Here is a 20,378-nt window from a genome sequence, read left to right as displayed (position 1 = left end):
AAATTGTCTCTTCTTTCCATCTTTTGAGCTTTTTCCCATCTCACACCCCTTTTCCTTTGCAGCTTTATCATCTTTGACGATCTTTTCAACTTCGTTTAGTTGCTCCTTCGCAACTTCTGAGTGATCTTTGATCACCTCAGAGATGGTCTGATGCAATGTGACATCATTTGATTTATCGCGCCGATGCTCAATGATCTCATCTGTGATCTGATCAGCTCGTTTCATCTCATCTTCTTCGCTGTCCTTCAGCTGATCTGGTGATCCCTCATATGTTACCATCTCATATCCGTTTTGGGTCATCCAATCGATCACCTTCGCAGATACTTCATTGTTCGTTTTCGTTGGATCAATCTGCGAGGACATCCCATCTGTTCGAACTGGTGACTTGTCATTGGGACCTTTTTGCAGTGCTTCGGTGAAATCTCGTGACCTTTCAGTCGGTTTAATAGCGAATCCGCCACTTGGCAACTTTTGTAACGGAACTTTTTCTCCATAATTCGGCGGTTTATCAGCTGGAGGAGCATTTCGGTTTTGGTCAACGAGTGTCTTCTTATAGTCCATCTCGTTGAACATTGGGACGAGGTTTCCCCAGATTTGCTTCCGCTGTAGCGTAACTGCATCATCCAATGACTCATCTGAGATTTGTTGTGCCCGTTCGCTCTCTTCAAGCTGCACTTTTCGCAGCGTCAGTTCCTTTTCCTGACCTTTTCCAACGATCTTTTTGTCGTTAGTTTTAGCGACTGCACTTGCTCCCTGATCTCTCACTGGTGCTTTCCTTATAGGAAGTGGTTTTTCAGCTTTGCTGCCCACCGTGGCGTTCTGTTCTAACCACTTTTGTTTTAGTACCGTATCATCTTCATCTTCCGGACAATTCCCAAATTTCGTTTTCATCTCCTTCTCTGCGTTTTGATTACGTAGAAACTCTCGGAATCTGGAGTGCTGATCATTCGTCTCTTTTTCTTCCAGTTTCTTCTTCAAGTTCGCCTTTCGAATGATCTCGTTACGTTGAGCGCGCCGTTCTTTTAGCTTTTCGGCACTACATTTTCCTTTATTTATCAACTGATCATCAGCAGTACCATTCTGCTGTGGTTTCGCAGTTCCATTCTGCGCAGGTGGTCCTTTCTTCACCTGTGATGGCATCTTTTGAGCCATCTCACTCACAGTACCATTCTGTGGTGACTTCGCAGTACCATTCTGCGGAAGTGGCCTTTTGTCCACTTGTGATGGCATCCTATGAACCATCTCCTTCAGCTGATGTGACGGCATCTTATTAGCCGTGTCGCCTACAGTCCGATTCTGTGGCTGTGGTACTTTGCCCACTGATGATGGCATCTTATTAGCCATCTCTTTCGCAATCCGATTCTGCGTTCCTCCTTTATCCGGTGGTTTCGGTTGCGGAGGATCAGTAGGCTCACCGGCACCTACTGATCTTGGCCGTTTCCCTGATCCAGCGCCTGCTGTTGCTGGACTTGTTCGTTCCTCTGGTCAGCGCCGTTCGCGCCGCCACCGTCGTTATTATCGGCGCGTCCGTTGCCGCCGCCGTTCCGGTTGCCGTATCCGCCGCGTCCATTGCCGCGACCTCGCCCGCGGAAACGACATCTTCCGCCGCCGTTATAGCCACCATTTTGGCCACCACCGTTATTTCCATTCCCTTGGCCGCCGCCACCGTTCCCCTACTTGAACGCAGCCCATCTCGCAACCAGGTCGTAGCCGTTCGCTACTGCTTGTCGCCAGCCACCTTGGGCTCGCAGCCGTTCCCATTCTCTGGTGGCGAACAAGTTCGGGTTCCGGTTTGGTGGCATACCAGCGAACATGCAGTTCTGTGCGTCGTGGTTGCCAAATACACAATTCTGGCACAGCTGCACGCCCTGGGCGATCCATCCGTCAAGTTGACCGAATTTTCATTCTGTACGGGAACCCTGTTGTGGCTGATAGTTGCCTCGGTTCTGTTGGTAGTTCCCTTGTCGGTTATTGGGCTGATAGTTGCCCTGCCCCTGGTTTCGGTTAAAGTTGCCATTTCGTTGGCCACCATTCCAATTTCCGTTTCCATTTCCATAGTTGGACCTTCCTTGTTGTTGGGGCACCCCTCCCTTCAGGGGACTCGGCATAACATTTGCCGGGGCCATTGGCCTTGCCTGCGCCTGCGCTTGTATCGCGGCGACCATGGCATACGAGATCGGTTGTCCGGTTTGACTGTCGATAAAAGTCATCTCCTTGCGAGTTGGGGATGGCGATCTCGTCTGATAGTCCACTGGAGACGGTGTGGCTGCATATTGCCTCTGTGCCATCTCGACCTGTCCCGAGCGGATGGTCACGTAATCCGGTTGATTACGTTGGTTTTCGGTTACTTTGTACTTGTCTTCGCCGCTGCCCAAGATCGGAAGAAGTCCTTGATCTCTGTTGGCGTTCTGAACCCCTTCGTTTTCAGCGCCTTATAGAGATCGTTATCGACTCTGCATCCATCGATAAGGAATGCAACTGCTTGTAATTCGGTGATGGCTTTCTTAGCCTTGAATTTCATGATCGCTTGGTAAAATTGCTCAAGCGTCTCTTTTCAAGGTCTAAATTTCCTGGCCATGGCTTCGCGTAAGCCGAGGACTTCTTCGTTTCGATCTCCAAATTCATCTCTGAACTTATTTAACCATTCCGTGACCGTGTAGACCTCTTCTTCAGCTTCTTCGATGTCTCGTTCACCATCGAACCAGATCTTAGCTGGTCCTCTGACAGCGCTGGCGATGTCGATCAGTATCTGGTCGTCGGTCATATCGTATGTCCGTTGTGTTTCTTTCACCAATCTGATCCATCCGCTTACCGCATCGCGGTTACCGTCGAAAGTCGCGAGGTCAGTTTTGCGGCCCATATTTATGATGGACCTGTTAAATTCCCGTTGCCCTCGATCTTCATTTCGATCATTTCGTTGATATCGTTCGTTTCTGTCATTTCGATCATTTCGATAATCCCCGAAGTATCTGCCGTCATGTTCGTGTCGGGGTGATCGTGCATCTTGGTTAACTGCATCTTTAACTGCCGTTTCAATGGGCTGTTGAAACTGTGAGGGGTCATCTGAGCTCATATGAGGTTGGCGACTACCCGACGGATTCCTATTATCCGAAGTTTCCCCATCCTTTTCCGCTTTGAAGCCTCCTGTGCCGCCACCCGTTCGTAGCGGCATCTCAAAGTGGAAGCTCCCGCCCGCTTCTTGTGCCTTACTATAACTGGGCGGGGGTGTGTCGGCAGCATCTCTCTTGCACTTCCTGCTTGCAGAATTAGCTCTTCCCTATGTTTATTTGTCACTTTTAGGCCCTTGTTCTCATCTTCGAGACGTTTAATTCTGATGTTAAGCTGCTCGTTTTCCGTTTGCAGCTGATCTCGCTCCTGCTTGAGCATATGGGCGTAATTCTGCCGCTGAATCGTCTCCGCGTTTAACTCCTTTTCGTCCGTCTCTCTCGCTTTAATCTGGTCAATTAGCTGATTCATTTGCTGTTCCAGTTGAGCATACGCATCAGCTGCCGATTTCAGTTGAGTTCTCGATTGGGTGACTTCATCTTGGTGAGTCATCACCGTCTGCGTCATATCGACCAGCTCCGTGTTGAGCTTTATGTTCTCATCTGTCAGCTCACGGATCTTTTTCTGATGTTCTTTTCTCTCTACTTCGACTTTTGTCGCCTTCGTGTCTAGTCGTCGTGCTTCATCTTCCCATCTTTGGCCCCATTCGGCCGCCTTCTGACCAGCTTCTTTGAGCTGCGCGTTCTCCTCAGTGACCTGCCTGATCTCGTTTTTAAGTCGTTCTCCTTCAGTAGCTAGGAGCTCTCTCAGGTCTTGTGCCACTTTGAGAGCATCATCCGCTCGTTTCTGATGATCTTCCGATTCCTTTTGAAGCGTTTCAATGCTCTTGTCTCTTACCTTCAAATCGTTCCTGAGTTTGAACATGTCCTTATTCACCGTCGATAACCGTTTGGTCGCTTCAGCCAGTTTGGTCGCATATTCACTTCGTTTTTCCTCAGCTTCATCTGTCTTTTTGCGCAATTCATCACACCGATCTGTGAGTTCGGCTATGTGACGTGATCGTTCAGCGGATTCCTCTGACAGACTCTCGTTGAGATCGCTTACTGCCATATAGCCTTCCATCTCTCTGTCATCCGCGATCTTTGCTGATTCTTCAGCGATCTGTTTTTGACGTTCATATCGAACTTTCCACTCATCTGCCGTACTTTCCAATATGCCTTGCTGTTGTTCCAGCTCGTATATGCGCGTTTGTAATGATCCCAATTTATTTTGATATTCCTGTTTCTTCTTGATAACCTGAGCTTCTTTTTCTTCCAACGAAATCTCAAGTTCTCTGACTCGTCGTTTCAGGCTTGAAGTGGGGCTGTTGGGAGATGGAGATCGTACGTTGACGATCTTCCCTGTCTGATTCCTTTCGATCAGACTCTCGGGGATGTCCTCAAAAGGTGTCAATCCCTGAGCTCGATCAGCTTCCTTCATCGCGGTTTTGAATGACATATTCAATGTCATCTCATCCTCAGTGAAGTACGATTCTTCATTTCCGCGATTAGACATCATCTCATCAGATGCCATTGGACTCTCGAAGATATCCTCGGTTGTTGTTTCGTCTCCAAGTGTGAGGTCATCGAGATTGAGCTCGTTGAGATCGTCGGATGTGATCTTTAGCTGTTCGCTGAGATCGGTTTTATCCAGGTTTTCCTTCTTATCCTGGGCGGTTACATCCTTTTGCGACGTCGGATCCATCTCTGTAGCTCGTTCCGAGCTCGTTCCTTCTTTGGTGACCTGCTGGTTCACCTCACTACTTCCCGCCGTAGGCGCGGGAGATCGTTTCAGATCATCACTGGAGCTCTCCTGAGCTGACACTGCTTCGACTGCCTTCTGATATGTCGCTTCCGACCCACGTGAATCTTTCTTCACGGGGACTTTCGGTGCTCGAGTGTTTCGATCATGTCCAACTGGACGCGAGTACGGGTACAAGTCTTTCTTGTACGGGTTATGTGCGCCTTGCTGTGACCCGTGAGAGCTACGGCTCCCCTGACTGCTGTTTGATGTCGGTTCAATAGCTTCTTTGTCCATTGTGATCGGATAACTGTGACGCACCTGTTGGTTTTGCTCACACACACGTTATTTTGAGATCGTTTTAAGTCCCTGAGATCGCTTTTTAGCTGATCTACTTCGATCGAGTTCGATTTTAAAGGTCACTTTTTGACAAAAAGATCGAGAGGTTTGCCTCAAAAATGATCTCCTCCAGCTGTTAGTATCGATAAAACTGCTAGAAAGATCGTTTAGAGTTCGTATTCGATTGAAATGGATGATCTCAGCTCAGTTGTAAAGGTCACTATCTGATCTGATCTGATCTCAAGGGTCACTGATGATCTCGAGATGATCGATCTCCGAGATGGTCACTTTTTGGTCAACTCAATTCGATTGAAATCAGCTTCCTTTGATTGAAATTAGATCGTTTACGATGAGAAGAGATCGTTTTAGCTGGTGAGAGATCGTTATGAGATCGTTTTAGATCGATCTGATCTGAAGTCAAGATCACTGACGATCTCGAGATGATCGATCTCCGAGATGGTCACTTTTTTGGTCACTTCAATTCAATTAAAATCAACTTCCTTTAGTTGAATTTAGATCATTTCCAATGAAAAAAGATCGTTTTCACTGCTGGGAGATCGGTAGGAGATCGTTTTAGATCGATTTTACCGTTAAAAATTTTGACCAATCAGAACCCGTTTAACTGACCAATCACACGTCTAGCTCAGCCCAATACGGACCAATGAAAATTGCGCTTTTTACGCCTGAACCAATCCAATAATTAATAACGGTTTTTACCTGTCTACCGTTCCGATCCCGCAAAAAGATGATCCAGATGATGGAGATGATCCAGATGATCTTCTCCAAACTCCGATCCCGCGCAGCCGTATTCCGCACGGTTTTGGCGCCTTCCTGTCCGACCTAGTCTGCCTTCTGCTGGGCTTGTCAGGCCTACCAGCAGGTCGCTCTACAACCAATTTGATGAAGCGCGTAAACTGATCTCTTGGCACCTCCTTCGGTGCTGCCAACTCGTGGCTTCTCGGCTCTTGTGCCCGACAGCCTTGACCCCAACAAGAGGTGCTCGCTGCCTAGCAGAGGAAACAGTACAAGTTCTCCGACAGGAGAGGTCTTGCACCGCAGCCTTCTGCCGTCTGAATCGATGTGCACGACGAGTTCTCCTACAGGAGACTCTCTAGTCAGTGCTGCCTTTAGAGTTGATAATCCGATGAGTGCGCCTTGCTTCAGATGAGGAAAACCAGTGCCTTACTGGTGAAATGAGATCAATGAGATCAAGATGATCCAGATCCATATGGCCGTTCGCCAAACAAGTAAGATGTGGCCGTTCGCCAAACAGATAGAACTCAGAAACCGTCTGTTCACGGCTCTGCTACCATATCACCGTGGACTGTGAAAGAGTCCAGGACGGTAGCCCAGACTGACAGGACTCCGTGGAGTGTAATACGTGACGTTTAAAGGAAGAAATGCACAACGCACGATATCCAGTCTACGTAGTACACTTTATTAACGTTCTCTATCGTGAAAACCAACACACTGACGTTCAATGCTCGGTGAGCTAACGTCTACCAGAATTCTCACATATAAACTGCACGGCGCATAGTGAACACAGTGAACAGCAGCCGTCAGCCAATCAGAAGAGAGCCACGCCACAGACGGCAATTCCATGGGGAATCCCCAGTGCGTAGTGCAACGAAGCACTCCCCCAACTCCAGTAGCGTCACTAAGGTGGACGCAGGGGAGCCATCGCCTCACAAGTGCTTACCCGTTTCTGAGACAGGCTTGAATATACGGTAATTTATCCATTAGTATCACATCATCTGTAATCTATCATCCTGCCTACCTCCAGCATCAAACTTCCCGTCTCGCATCGTCCAGGATGGGCAAGTCTCGGCGTTTGTACCCGATAACCGGCAAAACTCGTGGATCGTATTCAAGGAGGCAGACGCATTGCTTCCATCAACAGGTTGCGCGACCAGAGGCTTGGCTGCGGTAGATGAATGAGTGGTCTTCTTATCGTCAAAAGTATGCCTGGATGATGACATCTTAGGGGCTGATTGTTGGGCCGCTGGCAGCTTATCCTTGATGGAAGGCGTCGGAGGCGAATTCTTTGTGGTGAGCCACAAAGATATTGGAGTAGTCGTGGAGATTTCGCTTGGATAATTGCAAACCCCCCATTTACCGTCCGTTAGGTTGCAGATTAAGCCGGAACAGCATGCATTAATCGCATAGAAAGTCGCACATTTGTCGTTTAAACTGCGGCAACGAATGTTGTCCGCCTAAATCAAAATAACACGATAATCAGTTGTTTGCCAAACTATAATTTGACCAACATTTTAGCAACTACTTAAACTCAAACTATCGCATAGTTTCAGGAACTGCAATAAGAACATTTGATGTACACATTTGGGATAATATAACGACCAGTTTGTGCTGTAACACTGTAACATTACAACAGACTACGTACCGCAACAAAATTATGTACATAAATGCCACAGAAGAACGCAGCAAAAATGTATGTTACGAAATGCATGGTAAGTCCAATAGCGTAAAGGTCATTCGACAAGATATATGAGTTACCAATCCATCGATTTCAATCCACAAACTCACAATAATTTACGAACATTCCAAGCGTTGATATGAAAATTTCTGCCCGCCCGCGCAGGTTTATATATGAAAAATATACCGCGACTACCTACGTTGCGGCCTTTCTGATCTGTGGAAGAAGCGGCGCTTTAGGATTTCCAGTATTTTTGCTTCTCTGAAAATACCGCTTCCACCACCGATGGAACTGCAACTACACAACTTTTCAAGTTGTTATGATGAGTTTCCGCAGCATGATCCTGCGTCAGCCATGTACTGTCAGCAGTTCCGAAGCAAGTAACTGTAACTTCACTAACTGTGAGTCCCTGGGTTACCAAGAAAATTTAGAATATGTAAGCCCCTCTCACAGAAAGGCAGACAGTCCTTCAATATTCGGCAAACAACACTATGTTGTCGCACCAAAACAGGATTACAATTATTATCGTTGTAAGCATACAACGAACACTTACAAGTCGATCACGATTTCGCGACTCAGCAGAACAGCCGGGCATAACGCTCAAGTAGGCTTCGTTTTGTTATATATATTCTTATTACAGTCTAATGGAGTCTGACGACTCCATTAGACAGACGAAAATGGGTTCCGAAGTACGTCACGGGCGGTATGAAGTTGAAAAAGGAGCAATGAGAACCTAAGAAGGCCAACGAAAAGATGCTGCGAGAACCGAGGGCAGTTCGTACACTGCAGTGTTCTTCCCCTGAACAACTTGTCCCTGCCAATCTGGTTTGAACCAGAAATGGCAGGACTCACTATTTCATCACAAAAATTCCCAAGAAAGAATAAAAAAGGAAACCGTTATAAGCACCCCTAAAACCCCCGTTTATTATAAGCACCCACTTTTGATTAATATCGTACATAGTATGATAGTACTATATGACCCGAGACATTCAGTCTCTGGAGCCTTCCCTTAAGTACGAAAAAATTTTACGAAAGTGTGCACTAGAGAGAAAAACGAGATGAACTGTTCTGGAGCTCGCATGTCCACTCATAGCCGCCGAAACCAGTGCCCAGCTCGCACCAGACTTGCAGATCGGACAACGCACTCGAAATTCTCGTGAAAAGGAAAGTAGAGATTTCGAAAATCAATTCCGTGTTAACGCTTGGAATACTTTTCTAGGCCAAAATTGTTTTTCCAAGGGCAATGTCTTAGCTACCTTTAGTAGTTAAACTGACATTTTTATGTTGCGCCCTGTTGTGCAGTAAAAAATTATAAGAAAGTTTATTACAAAATCTGATAATGAACCCGCACGTTTTTCAAAAAGTGCCAAAATATACTAACTATATACTGTAGTTCATCCGCCGCAAGCACCATTTCAAAAGATTTTTTTATCCAACAAGTTCAACTGCAACAAGTCCGGCCCGATGGCTTTTTCCGACACTGGTGAAACGATCTCTGTGGTATCGCCCGCGAACTTCGTATTCACAAAAGCCGCGGCTTAAAAGTCTTGCAAGCTGAGAAAATCGCAAGGTGAAAACGGTTTGGAAGGAAGTTAATAATGAATGAGCTCTCTAACGCGAAAGATGACCTTCTGGTCACAGTAGAAGAGGCGATATCTATGTAATTCGCTGGCTGATTTGCCGAATCGTTCTGTTTTAATACCGGTTGGAAAGCCTGATGTACGTAACTCGACGCAGTGGAGAAAAACTATTTTAAAAAATTAAATTATTATCGGAATAAAGCTGCATTATCACCTAAGAACACTGAATCTGTTATATATCAAATTAAGCTAAAAAAGGTGCCTATAATAAACGGGGTGCAAAAAGGGGTGCCTATAATATAGAGGGGTTTTAGGGGGTGCCTATAGGGGCACCCATAAAAAAAATACAAAATGGAATGTCATTATATAAGTAAAGTTCAGACGTATTACAATACATTGGACCGAATTTCTTTTATTAATATCCGCTATTTTTCTTCACATTCTGCTACATAAACACCATTATTGTATTAGACACAGGCTCACACAGAATTGTGCAGTTAGCTGAAGGTTTGAAATATTGCTTTCTCAACAAGTTACTGTATTTTAAAATTTAAGAATACGTTTCTTACTGTCTAATGTGTATATTGTGTGATAATACTGTGGTGTACAAGCTTGTCCGGTAATTTCTGCCGGTTCAAAACAGCGAGATACACAAATTTGCGTGCTACGCCAAACGTAGTGTAGTGGCAATCCTATAGCGCAAATTCCGCGCTAAATATGTGCTATCTGTACCTTTACGACAGAAATTACCGGACAAGCTTGTACAAAGCAGGACTGTCTATACGGTTTCAATATGGCATTGCTGACACATGTACATACATGATACACTACGGCCCATAGGATAGTATTTCTAATGATATGCCATTGCCGCTCTACAGTAATAGTTCAGACTGCAGAGTGACCATAGTGACTTCAAACCGAACAGTCTGAACTATTGCAGAGCTGCAATGGATATGCACATTATCTGCATACCCATTACTCTCTGTGTCATACACAATTAAGATTTCCTCAAGCGAAACTATTTCGTAATATTATGCATATCTCACAACACCAGACCTGACTTTCGTTAAAATATACATATGGTTAGCGGGATGGCGAGAATGGATACTGCGCATTAACATACATTACCATACAATATATGTACTTCACTTTTTTCTCTTGAATTATTCGCATATCGACTTATTATATGCAAATTATTATTGTGATGAGCTTTAATTGTAACAGTAAACGAGCTTTGTGCGAACCGCTGAAACACATCTTTAGCCAACAGCGGAAATAAGCTGCCTGATCACCGAAGTTATTTCAATACAAGTTTCATACATGGGTAGAAGCATAGGGCTTCTTAAAGCCTATTCAATAAGAGTTTACGAAAACGCTTCATTAAGTTGTATTCTGTGACATGCCAAATATCACTATCAACAGCGTGCGATAATTTGTGTCGCACGGCCAGCTTGCGGAATTTCGGTTACTTAGTGTAGCTTAAATGCACAATTCCGATTAACAAGGGCTGCCATGTTGGTTAGTTTCCGAGAGGGATGACAACCAGGAAAATATTAACGCTACGCAGGATAAGCAGAGTTTAAAATATTATGTCGCATGCAGATGCAGCTGCCAGTAGGTCAATGAAGTTATGTTGACGGTTAACGATAATGAGTTATAAAATAACAATCTGTCCAGTCGATTAGTAATAATACTATAACAAAGGCTCATTGCCGGCGTCGTAATGTGTGGTACGTGGTGACAACATCAAGTGTTTACCAGAAAAATTTAACGAAAAAACTAGCCAGTTAACTACATGTTAACTGGCTAGTTTGTGTACATGCACATACAATGGCTACAATTTAGAAATCCATAGTGCCCAACTCACGACAAATGGTGCAAACGTTCGCGCGTGATCACAATAGCCGTTGTGAATTTCGGTCACTGCTCTTTTAGGCAAGTATTGTAGCCGCCCGTCGATAGAGTAAGACCACTGCATGATGCGGCCGTTGCCTTGCCCCTGCTGGGCACTGGGCACAGTGCACCACTCCACGCGCTATACCGAAGAGGCAGCACTATCTGTATACCATACTCTGCGGTTTAACTTTTTTTTTAATGGGGATGAATTTTATTGGCTTAGTTATTAGACAGTAATTTACACATCACTTACAAAAAACATTATAACACAAAGTAAACAGCATTAAAACCATCAGAACATGGAACAGCTGTTCAACTTAATTTGAAGCCTCCAGAACACTTGCGCAACAAGATTTTACGGTTTTGTATGAAGTTTAAATTGCTGGAAGAACGTTTGATTTCGAGATGACAGCGGCTGGTCATGGGTTAGGCGGCTACTGTTCAGCCGACTGAGCATAACTTGGGGCGGAAGCCGACAAGTGACAACATTACGAGCCAGAAATTTAGGCTGGATGGAGTGGCTTGAACGGCTGGTGGCAGTTTATTGCTGACTACAGAAACGTGTCAGTATTAACTATTAATAATTTTACAGAATGCTCATTCAGCGTTAGCGTTCCTGATATTGTTCAGCCTGCAACTAGTAAATACTTGCGTTTTGGAAGTTATAGTGCACCGTCTATATCATACTGTGATATTGTGGACTTCCGCAGTTCACGGTTGATGCCAGTTATATATTTCCGCACCACAGCGGGTAGTCCAACAGGATAGCCATCGGCTTTATCCTCCATCGGATATAAGGTCACATCGTATCCGTGCTAGCCGTATCAATCTGTTAATTCGCTTGGCATTTTAATAGCGGTTAAGATTTGGGCTTAAATCTGGAAAAGAAAAGCAGCAAATATCGGGAGTCTAGGTGTGATTTTGGCCTCCGACAAACTTATGCGAAAACTGCAAACTGCTGGTTAAACTAATGCACCTTTAGGCTTGATTAGCCAGTGCATCGCCAAAACCAATCGGACGGGTGCAGTGTCGTCGTAAAGATTATATCATCCGATGCTGCATTAGCATATCTTTGACGGCGGAAAGCCTCGAAGCGTCATGATAATATTATAAAGCGATTACGTCAATGACATTGCATTTATAGCAACGAATTATGTACCATCATGCTCTCACCACGGGACATTTTCCGCCTCCAAATTCAAAAATATCTCATGTTTTGTAAAATGGTAGTGTACTACTGTAGTATGCTTTAAAAAATGTTTTTAGCTGCCATCGTCAAGGGGGCGTGACAACAATTAAAAGTTTGCATGCTATCACATATAATGCAGTGCAGTACAAGTTATTCGTAATTGTTATGTTAACTTTTTCCTGCAGCACCGTGGACTTTTGCAGCTGTCCGCTGTCGTGAAATGATGTAAAGAAGCCCAAGTGCGTCGGCTCCGGCCGTTGCTGCCTGAGTAAACATTTTCGGAAAATTTTTATCGAAATTGTAGTAAACAATAAGTTTTGCAAAAAACTTTTTTCTGTTAATAAACAGTTATGTGCTGTACTTCATAACAAATTTTTTAAAATGTGCACACAGGCAGCAATGGCACGAGCCGACGCACATAGGCTTCTTTTACATCATTTCACGACAGCGGAAAGCTGCAAAAGTCCACGGTGCTACAGAAAAAAGTTTACGTAACAATTACGAATAACTTGTACTGCACTGCATTACACAGTATGTGACAGCATGCAAACTTTTAATTGTTGTCTGGCCACGCCCCCTTGACGATGGCAGCTAAAAACATTTTTAAAGCATACTACAGTAGTACACTACCTTTTTACAAAACAGGAGATATTTTTGAATTTGGAGGCGGAAAATGTTCCCTGGTCAGCCATTCGGCTGCGAGAAAAATTTTTTAAAAAATTGATTTTCTGAGATGTAATTGGCTTTACATGACATACGTCTTCGTTATATGCTGACATCCCGCGGGCCAATTGGTGAGTCAGTATTTCTAGCTGGGGTCAAGGCCATACGTAAACCCGCCCTGGCACCACTGGTATCACTCCCACAGATTCTCAGCTGCAGCAGCCGCACTCCAAACACAACTGGATTGTACCCCAATCGCAAGTACAGTTGCATGCCGACGGCGATATAGGGCCCAAAAGTGCCCGCGCTCGAGATCTGACTCTGACCACTCATACTCTGACTGTGACTGCTCAAAGTCTGAGTCTGACTGCTCAAAGTCACATTCTGGCTACCCAAAGGCTGACCGCAACATCTTGAACACTAAAACTGACCTCCAATAAAGCTGCTTCTTAGGTTACTTTTAGTTCTTAGGTTACTCTTAGGTGACTGAGATAAGTTGTGTTATCTTAGATTTCTTATCTTAGGTTTCTTTAGGTAAACCCTAAGGAAACCTAAGAAACCTAAGAATAACCTAAAAAACCTAAGGAAGCCTAAGAAACAATAAAAACTCAGTAGTATCCCGATGTAACCTGACGCGTTTTTTTTATCCGGGGGTCTAAATTTTTGGACCTAGGGCAATATTTACGGGTCTAAAATATCGGGACCTAGGTTATAATTTACTAGAGCGTGTCGGCGGGAGTGTGATAAATCGTCGCTCCGCCACGACGGTGCATGTAAGAACATTTGTTTTTACTAAGGTTTCAAAACTTAGTTTATACACAGGCGGAAACCTTAGTTGTTCTACACTAAGGTATGGGAAACCTTAGTTGACCTACTGCCGCCTACGAGATTGTTTTTTGAATATTATTATTCAGGTTTTTGTCATTCAGGTTTTTTTTTTGTCATCAGTTTCTAGTGGGTTCCTGACACACCTTGTACTAAAATTGTATTCCGTACGGAACGTAGATGGAAAAGTTATATAAGGGTAAACAAATACTGCATCACTTTCAATAATTACCGTATAACGATCAATAATTACCGCGGTAACGAAAGAATGTTACTAGGTATATTCGATTCTTAACATTGTTTGACAGAGTTTTGCAGTTCATGACTTGGTTGTTTACTAAGCCTAACGCTAACAGTAATTTTGCGTAAATCTTGTTGGAATACTGATTGATTTACGAAACAAAAATCCGGTAGCTTCATAATAAATACGAGTTTGGAATTGCATGACAGGTATTTTTATTTCAAAAAAAATACGCCATATGGTGGCGCACGAGCATTTTTAAAGGCATGATAGCAGTTCCGCAGGTATTTAAGGGACAATGTATCTTCTGAATGGCGGCGGCCACCACACTTTATTGAATCGTAACGGCATCGCCACACATTAATGTGCAAATTCTTTATGGAGGAACTGCTGACCGGCATCATCCGACACCATGGGCTTATTAAACTGGAATTCACAGGAGCGTTGCAAATAGCGCGCTTGATTTCCAATCGCATGGTGCTTTTGGAACCGATGTGGAATCCTACTGTAGATCGTCAGGTCAACGAGTTGGTGACGGCTTCGGCTCGACGATGCCCATGTATTATGAACAGTCCAGGACCGATTGCTACGACTTCGAGTGCTTGTTTTTGTTGAATCATCATCCTTATCCTCGACGTAGCTCGACGATGCCGATGTACAATGGAATTAACCTAACTGGAGCAAATCGCGTGGCATTTCTGGAACCGATGGGGAATCCAACTGTAGATCGTCAGGTCAACGAGTTGGTGACGGCTTTGGCTCGACGATGCCGATATATCATGAACAGTCCAGGACCGATTGCTACGACTTCGAGTGCTTGTTTTTGTTGAATCATCAGCCTTATCCTCGACGTAGCTCGACGATGCTGATGTACAATGGAATTAACCTAACTGGAACCAATCGCAGGGCATTTCTGGAACCGATGGGGAATCCAACTGTAGATCGTCAGGACGTTCGGATCTTTCCGGTGGCCATGTAAAATTTGTTCCGCGTTCGGTGCTTTGGCTTTCTTCGGTTGCGATGCTTTCAATCACAACTGGCAACTGAAAGCACGACCAGCGATAAAAGATTTTTGCAAAAGAATAACCGACTGGCCGTTTTTACCTAGCTGCCACTTGGGTGAGTGATGTTCTTTAAAGTGCTGTTCCAGTAGTTGGTTTGTAGCATTTTCCCCACCGCTTCCGTCACGATGAATAAGGCAAAAACAATAAAGAAGATGACGTAAAGAAGCGTTAATAGAATTGTTTCACATCTGCGACCCATAGGGGTCGCATTCGGAAACAAACGCCTTGGGTCGGCCATAGCGCGACAATTTGAAACGTTCATGCTTAAATACTTGCTGTTTGCAGGTCATCGCCTTAAATAACTGCAAACAGGAACATTTAAGGCGCAAAATAAATCCAACTAGCAAAAGTGACAAAATGTATGGAACGTTGTCTTCATTTCCGCGCTTTTGCGCACCCTTTGGAATGTGCATTTGTGGACCGACAATGTCTGGAAAAACCAATTTTGTGTTTTCTTTGATCAACAATAGTGACATACTGATTGATAAGCCGCCATCTAAAATAATTTACTGCTACGGAGAATGGCAGAGTGCTTTTCATAATTTGAAGAACGTAGAGTTTGTCAAAGGCTTGGATAATTTGTTTTCGCTGCTAGACGATACCGTCTCCGGCGAGCAAACGTTGATAATCATTGACGACCTGGCTTCTGATTTATGTAAAGACGACCGTTGCTCCAATTTGTTCACGCGTGGAATACATCACAACAACGTTTCAGTCGTTGTTCTGCTGCAAAATTTATATAAGCAAGGAAAATCGATGCGAGACATTACCCTCAATTCCCAGTACTTGATACTATTTAAGAGCGTGAGGGATGTCCAACAAATCAACTTACTAGCCCGTCAAACAGGATTGAGACATTTAGTGGAAGCGTACAAAAAAGTGACTGCTCAACCTTACCAGCCTCTGATCATTGATATGCGACCCGCATGTCCGGATTATTTAAGGATCCGCTCTCATGGGTTGCCATATGACCAGATGAGAATTTACACCAATCGTTGCCAAAATGTCGGAACGTGTTAAAGCCTTAGCCCCTTTCCTGATTACTCTGCAAAATCTGAAACCCAAACAGCGTAAAGTTCTATTGGGTTATATGAACAAATCGCAGATGAAAGCCTTGGAAGAAATTGCGGTTAATATTGTCAAGAACACTGTGGCCCTCAGCCCCACCGAACTGGACAAGTGCAAACGCCATCGGAAAGCATTAAAGTTGATTGCTCTCCGGCGGTACCCAAACAAGGAAAAGCGGAAAATTCTACAGCAAGGAGGATTCATTGGAGCCATATTACCCGTTATAGCCGGAGTGTTGACGTCACTGATTGGAAATGGATGAATACTACATTGTACCGCGCCGTGACATGGAAGCGCGACTACATGAGCAGATACAGATAAATAAGGAACCTCCCGAAGCAAGAGCGGTGTTGTCATTGGATGCCTTATTAGCCAAAACCTTGCATCGTACCGATATAAATGAGTATGAAAAAGCCAGCCAGTTATCAAGCATACTGGAACGCTTCCTGGCTTTGAAACAGAAAGCCTTGCCCGACGAAAATTTACTGGAAATACCGAACGTTCCCACCATTCAGCCATCAGCGTTGACCTTTGAATCTTCGAAACCTCTTCCAACTGGTTCCAAAAGGAAACGGACCGATTACGATACTGAAAGATCTTCAAAACAACCACGTGTTCCGTTATTCCCTGATACCTTACCGACCAAAGGGCGCAAACGCGAACGGGAGGGTAAAGAGGATTTCCACGATACTAGGAGTTCTTCAAAGCAACCACGTGTTCCATTATTTCCGGAGATCTTACCAACCAAAGGGCGCAAACGTGATCGGGAAGCCGAAGAAGATTTTTTACCGGTAAAAATTCCACGTCGACCGTTATTTCCGCCTACTCTACCCACCAAAGGCTCCAAAAGAAAAGTGGTTGTGGAAGTGGAAACTCCTGTCCAAAAGAAAAGACAAGTGGGAAGCGGCAGCCGACGCTTACCGTGGATTACTTTGCCATAATGGCGAGTTGGATACCCAGTGTTTTGCGATTATGCCGCATATTTAAGATCAACTGTGTGTCCACATGTTGCAACAATGGAGAAGCTGATGAAAAAGTACTTAAACCCAAGAAATCCCGGAAGCCTTGGCGGCATCGCAAGATTCCAAAGGAGTTTAAAGACCAGAGCCAACAAACGGAAAGCTTTGGAGATTCTGCAAGGGATCGATGCGTACACGGTGACGAAGGAGAACCGCAAACGGTTCCCACGCAACCGAGTAGTCGTGACGACACTGCAGCAGCAATACCAAGCTGATCTGGCTGATCTGTCTAAGTATGCCAAAGAAAACGATGGATACAAGTACTTGCTGTTTGTCATTGACTGCTTTTCCAAAAAACTGAGCGTAATTCCTTTGAGAGGAAAGACCGGTAAAGAAACCAAAACAGCTTTAGAGCAAGCATTCAAGGAATTGGGAGAACCGGAAAAGCTCCAATATGATAAAGGAACAGAAATGTTGAACAAGACGGTGAAAGACTTCCTCAACGGCAAAAGGATCGCCATGTTTACTTCGGAAAACGAAGACATTAAATGCGCCATGGCCGAACGAGTCATACGGACCATCAAGTCGCGAATATTCCGACTTTTCCGCGCACGTGTTGCAACACGTTATGTGGACAAGCTGCAGGACTTGGTGTATTCGTACAACCATTCAAAGCATCGGTCGCATGGAATGCGCCCCGTGGATGTTAAGCACAGCAATTCCTTATCGGTCTACAACCGTTTGTATCCACCAAAGATTGCGTACCAACCGCGGTACAGTGTGGGGGACGCTGTGCGGATTGCTATCAACAAAGGCAAGATGGAAAAAGGCTACGCGTATCGATTTAAGGAGGAAATTTTCTACGTTGTGCAAGTTATTCCGCATTACGTTCCCGTTTATCGGTTGAAAGACTATCAAGACAATCTTATCAAAGGGACATTCTACGAACACGAACTTTCCAAAGTTTCTGTACCGGACCAGTATACCATCGACCACGTTGTAAAACGTCAAGGGAACAAAGTACTGGTACGTTGGTTAGGATACGGACCGGAACACGATTCGTGGATCAAAGCATCATGTATGAAGGGGCTCCTTTCTACGTGACGTTGCCTAGCGACGTGGCAACAGAAGCAACCAACACAGCCTCTAACTGGACAACCAAACTGAAACACCCCATCACTCTCAAAGGAAAGTGGGAAATGGCCCTTGTCGAGCTGCAATACTTGAACTCGTTTTATACTTTGCCGGTGGAGAAGAAAATACAAGTGAATATTGTGAAAGAATTCCGATTGAAAAAAGACGACACAGGTTTTATTGAATCTGTTGATTACGTCATCCATCAAGATGAAATTACCATTCCGCCGGGCAACTTTAAGAATGCTGAATTGTTACTGCAAACGATCAATTCGCTGGTGCCTAAAGTTGGAGCATACATGGTGGATGATACGGTTCATTCCGATAAAAGCGCTTTGTCCCACGATCGAGCCTTTACCGTTCAGTTCCTCACCCCAACAAATCATCGCGTGCGACTAAACATTGGAAACGACCGTGTGTCTGTTGTTTTTCCTCCAGGATCATCAATTCTGCAAAAGATTCTTGGATTCGACAGCGCTGAATTCAAACCAGATGTGCCAGTAGAGAGTCACGGCAATGCGCGGGGCCCCTTTCCCATGGAAACCAAGACTAGTCAAATCAAATATCTCTCGTTCTTGACCAAACCGCCCAATCCCAAACTGAGCACTTTTATTTCGGAGCGTCCCGTGAACACTTTGTTAGGAAATCAAAGTTTGTTTGTGTACAGCGATGTGGCTGACTACAGCTTGATCGGAGACACAGCAGCGCAGTTTTTGCGTTCTGTACCTATTAGAGGAGAAGTCAATCAAATCGTGGAAGCACGGTTCGACATTCCGCATTACGTTCCTGTTTTACGACAACATTTCGAAACCATTCACCTGACTATTGCTAATGATCTCGGAGACGATGCCAAATTCCAAACCGGGAAATCGTTGGTGAAACTGCATTTCCGACCCCAAAGACTATATTGAAAATGCCTCTGGTTCCGTACGTACCCGACCCGCGGCGTTATGAAAGCGTCTTCCTGAACCAAACCGGAGGAAGCGCGCTCATACGCTACCGAGGGACCTTGCAGAATGGATCGGGGTTTCCACAAATCCTTAAAAGGTTATTTGCCAAAATTTCTTCCTTTGCGGCCCCTCTTTAAAGCAAGCAGCTCCCCATGCCAAAGCCGCGCTGGAAGCCGCCACACCACACCTGCAAGAAGCTGCTACCGGGGTTATTAAAGATGTAGCAGCACGTGCCGGAGCCGCGATTGAGAAACGTCTAGCTCCTCAAGAAGGACAAGGTCGAAAACGATTGCGACGGATAAAACGTATTCCCCCTAAAGATATTCTCGACTTTATATAAAAATGGCCATGCTCATGGTAGAAGATTCGGAACCGGCCATGCAGCTGGAGAATCAGTTATTTGCCCTTCCGGCCACGTTGACTGACCGCTGGCGAACGGAGAACGAGAAATTGAATCCCACCACCATATTGACGGATAACGGTTCAGCTGGAGACATCAACTTTTTCATTCCTCCCAGTACGTCTGGTTTACTTAGTTTGGCTGATATGATACTGGAGTTGGAGGTGGGCATCAAAGTGCGCAAGGTTAGTGGAGAATGGGAAGCGATGACGGCAGCCGATGGTGTCGCGCCCGTCAACAATTTCTTGCATTCTCTGTTTTCCTCGTGTCACGTCACGGTGGCTAATCGGCTCATCTCGGATGCGGCGACATTTTATCCATACCGTGCTTATCTGGAATCATTGCTATCTTACACGACCGATGCGCAAAATAGTCAATTGACATCGGCGGCTTTCTACCACGATACCGCACTGCGCTTCAACGATGAAACACTAAACAAGGGCGAGAAAAACCGCAAAGCCTTGTTTGATGGTGGAAATTATGTGCAACTTTCGGGCAAGCTCTTTGCGGATCTGTTTGACCAGAGCAAACCGTTGTGCACGGGTGTGCCAGTCAATATCCGATTAGTAGTCAGCCGACCGGAATTTTCTTTGCGCGTGTGGGATCAGGATGCTACAAAGTCCTTCAAACCATTCATCCGCAACGCTCGACTATCGATTCGACGATATATACCATCCCCTGATTTTCTAACGGCTGTGACGGGAGAATTGTTAAAGAAAAACCGTAAAGTACCACATTGAACGTGTGGTAATGCGTGTGTCGGATATTGCTCAAAAGACACAGAGCACAGTGGTCAGTAATCTGCAAATTGGACAAATTCCCAAAGTGGTCTTCATTGGATTTGTGGACAG

The 20,378-nt window shown here is 44.9% G+C and overlaps 2 protein-coding genes across 2 annotated transcripts; one reads left to right on the top strand and one right to left on the bottom strand.

Moving 5' to 3' along the window:
• Positions 1–1,485: 1,485 nt before the first annotated feature.
• Positions 1,486–5,082, bottom strand: LOC129598064 (rootletin-like). The gene is given in 2 exon segments (XM_055495808.1): positions 1,486–1,599; positions 3,295–5,082. Coding segments are annotated over 2 exon segments (1,902 nt in total).
• A 12,569-nt stretch (positions 5,083–17,651) lies between these two features.
• Positions 17,652–19,171, top strand: LOC129598059 (uncharacterized). The gene is made up of 2 exons (XM_055495804.1): positions 17,652–18,828; positions 18,911–19,171. The coding sequence occupies exons 1-2, from the start codon at positions 18,120–18,122 to the stop codon at positions 18,997–18,999; spliced, it is 798 nt and encodes a 265-aa protein (XP_055351779.1). The 5' UTR covers positions 17,652–18,119; the 3' UTR covers positions 19,000–19,171.
• Positions 19,172–20,378: the final 1,207 nt, after the last annotated feature.

Source organism: Paramacrobiotus metropolitanus, unplaced genomic scaffold (assembly GCF_019649055.1).
Source record: "Paramacrobiotus metropolitanus isolate TYO unplaced genomic scaffold, Prichtersi_v1.0 Parri_scaffold0000113, whole genome shotgun sequence".
Classification (NCBI taxonomy): domain Eukaryota; kingdom Metazoa; phylum Tardigrada; class Eutardigrada; order Parachela; family Macrobiotidae; genus Paramacrobiotus; species Paramacrobiotus metropolitanus.
This window is presented reverse-complemented; position numbering and strand designations above follow the sequence as displayed.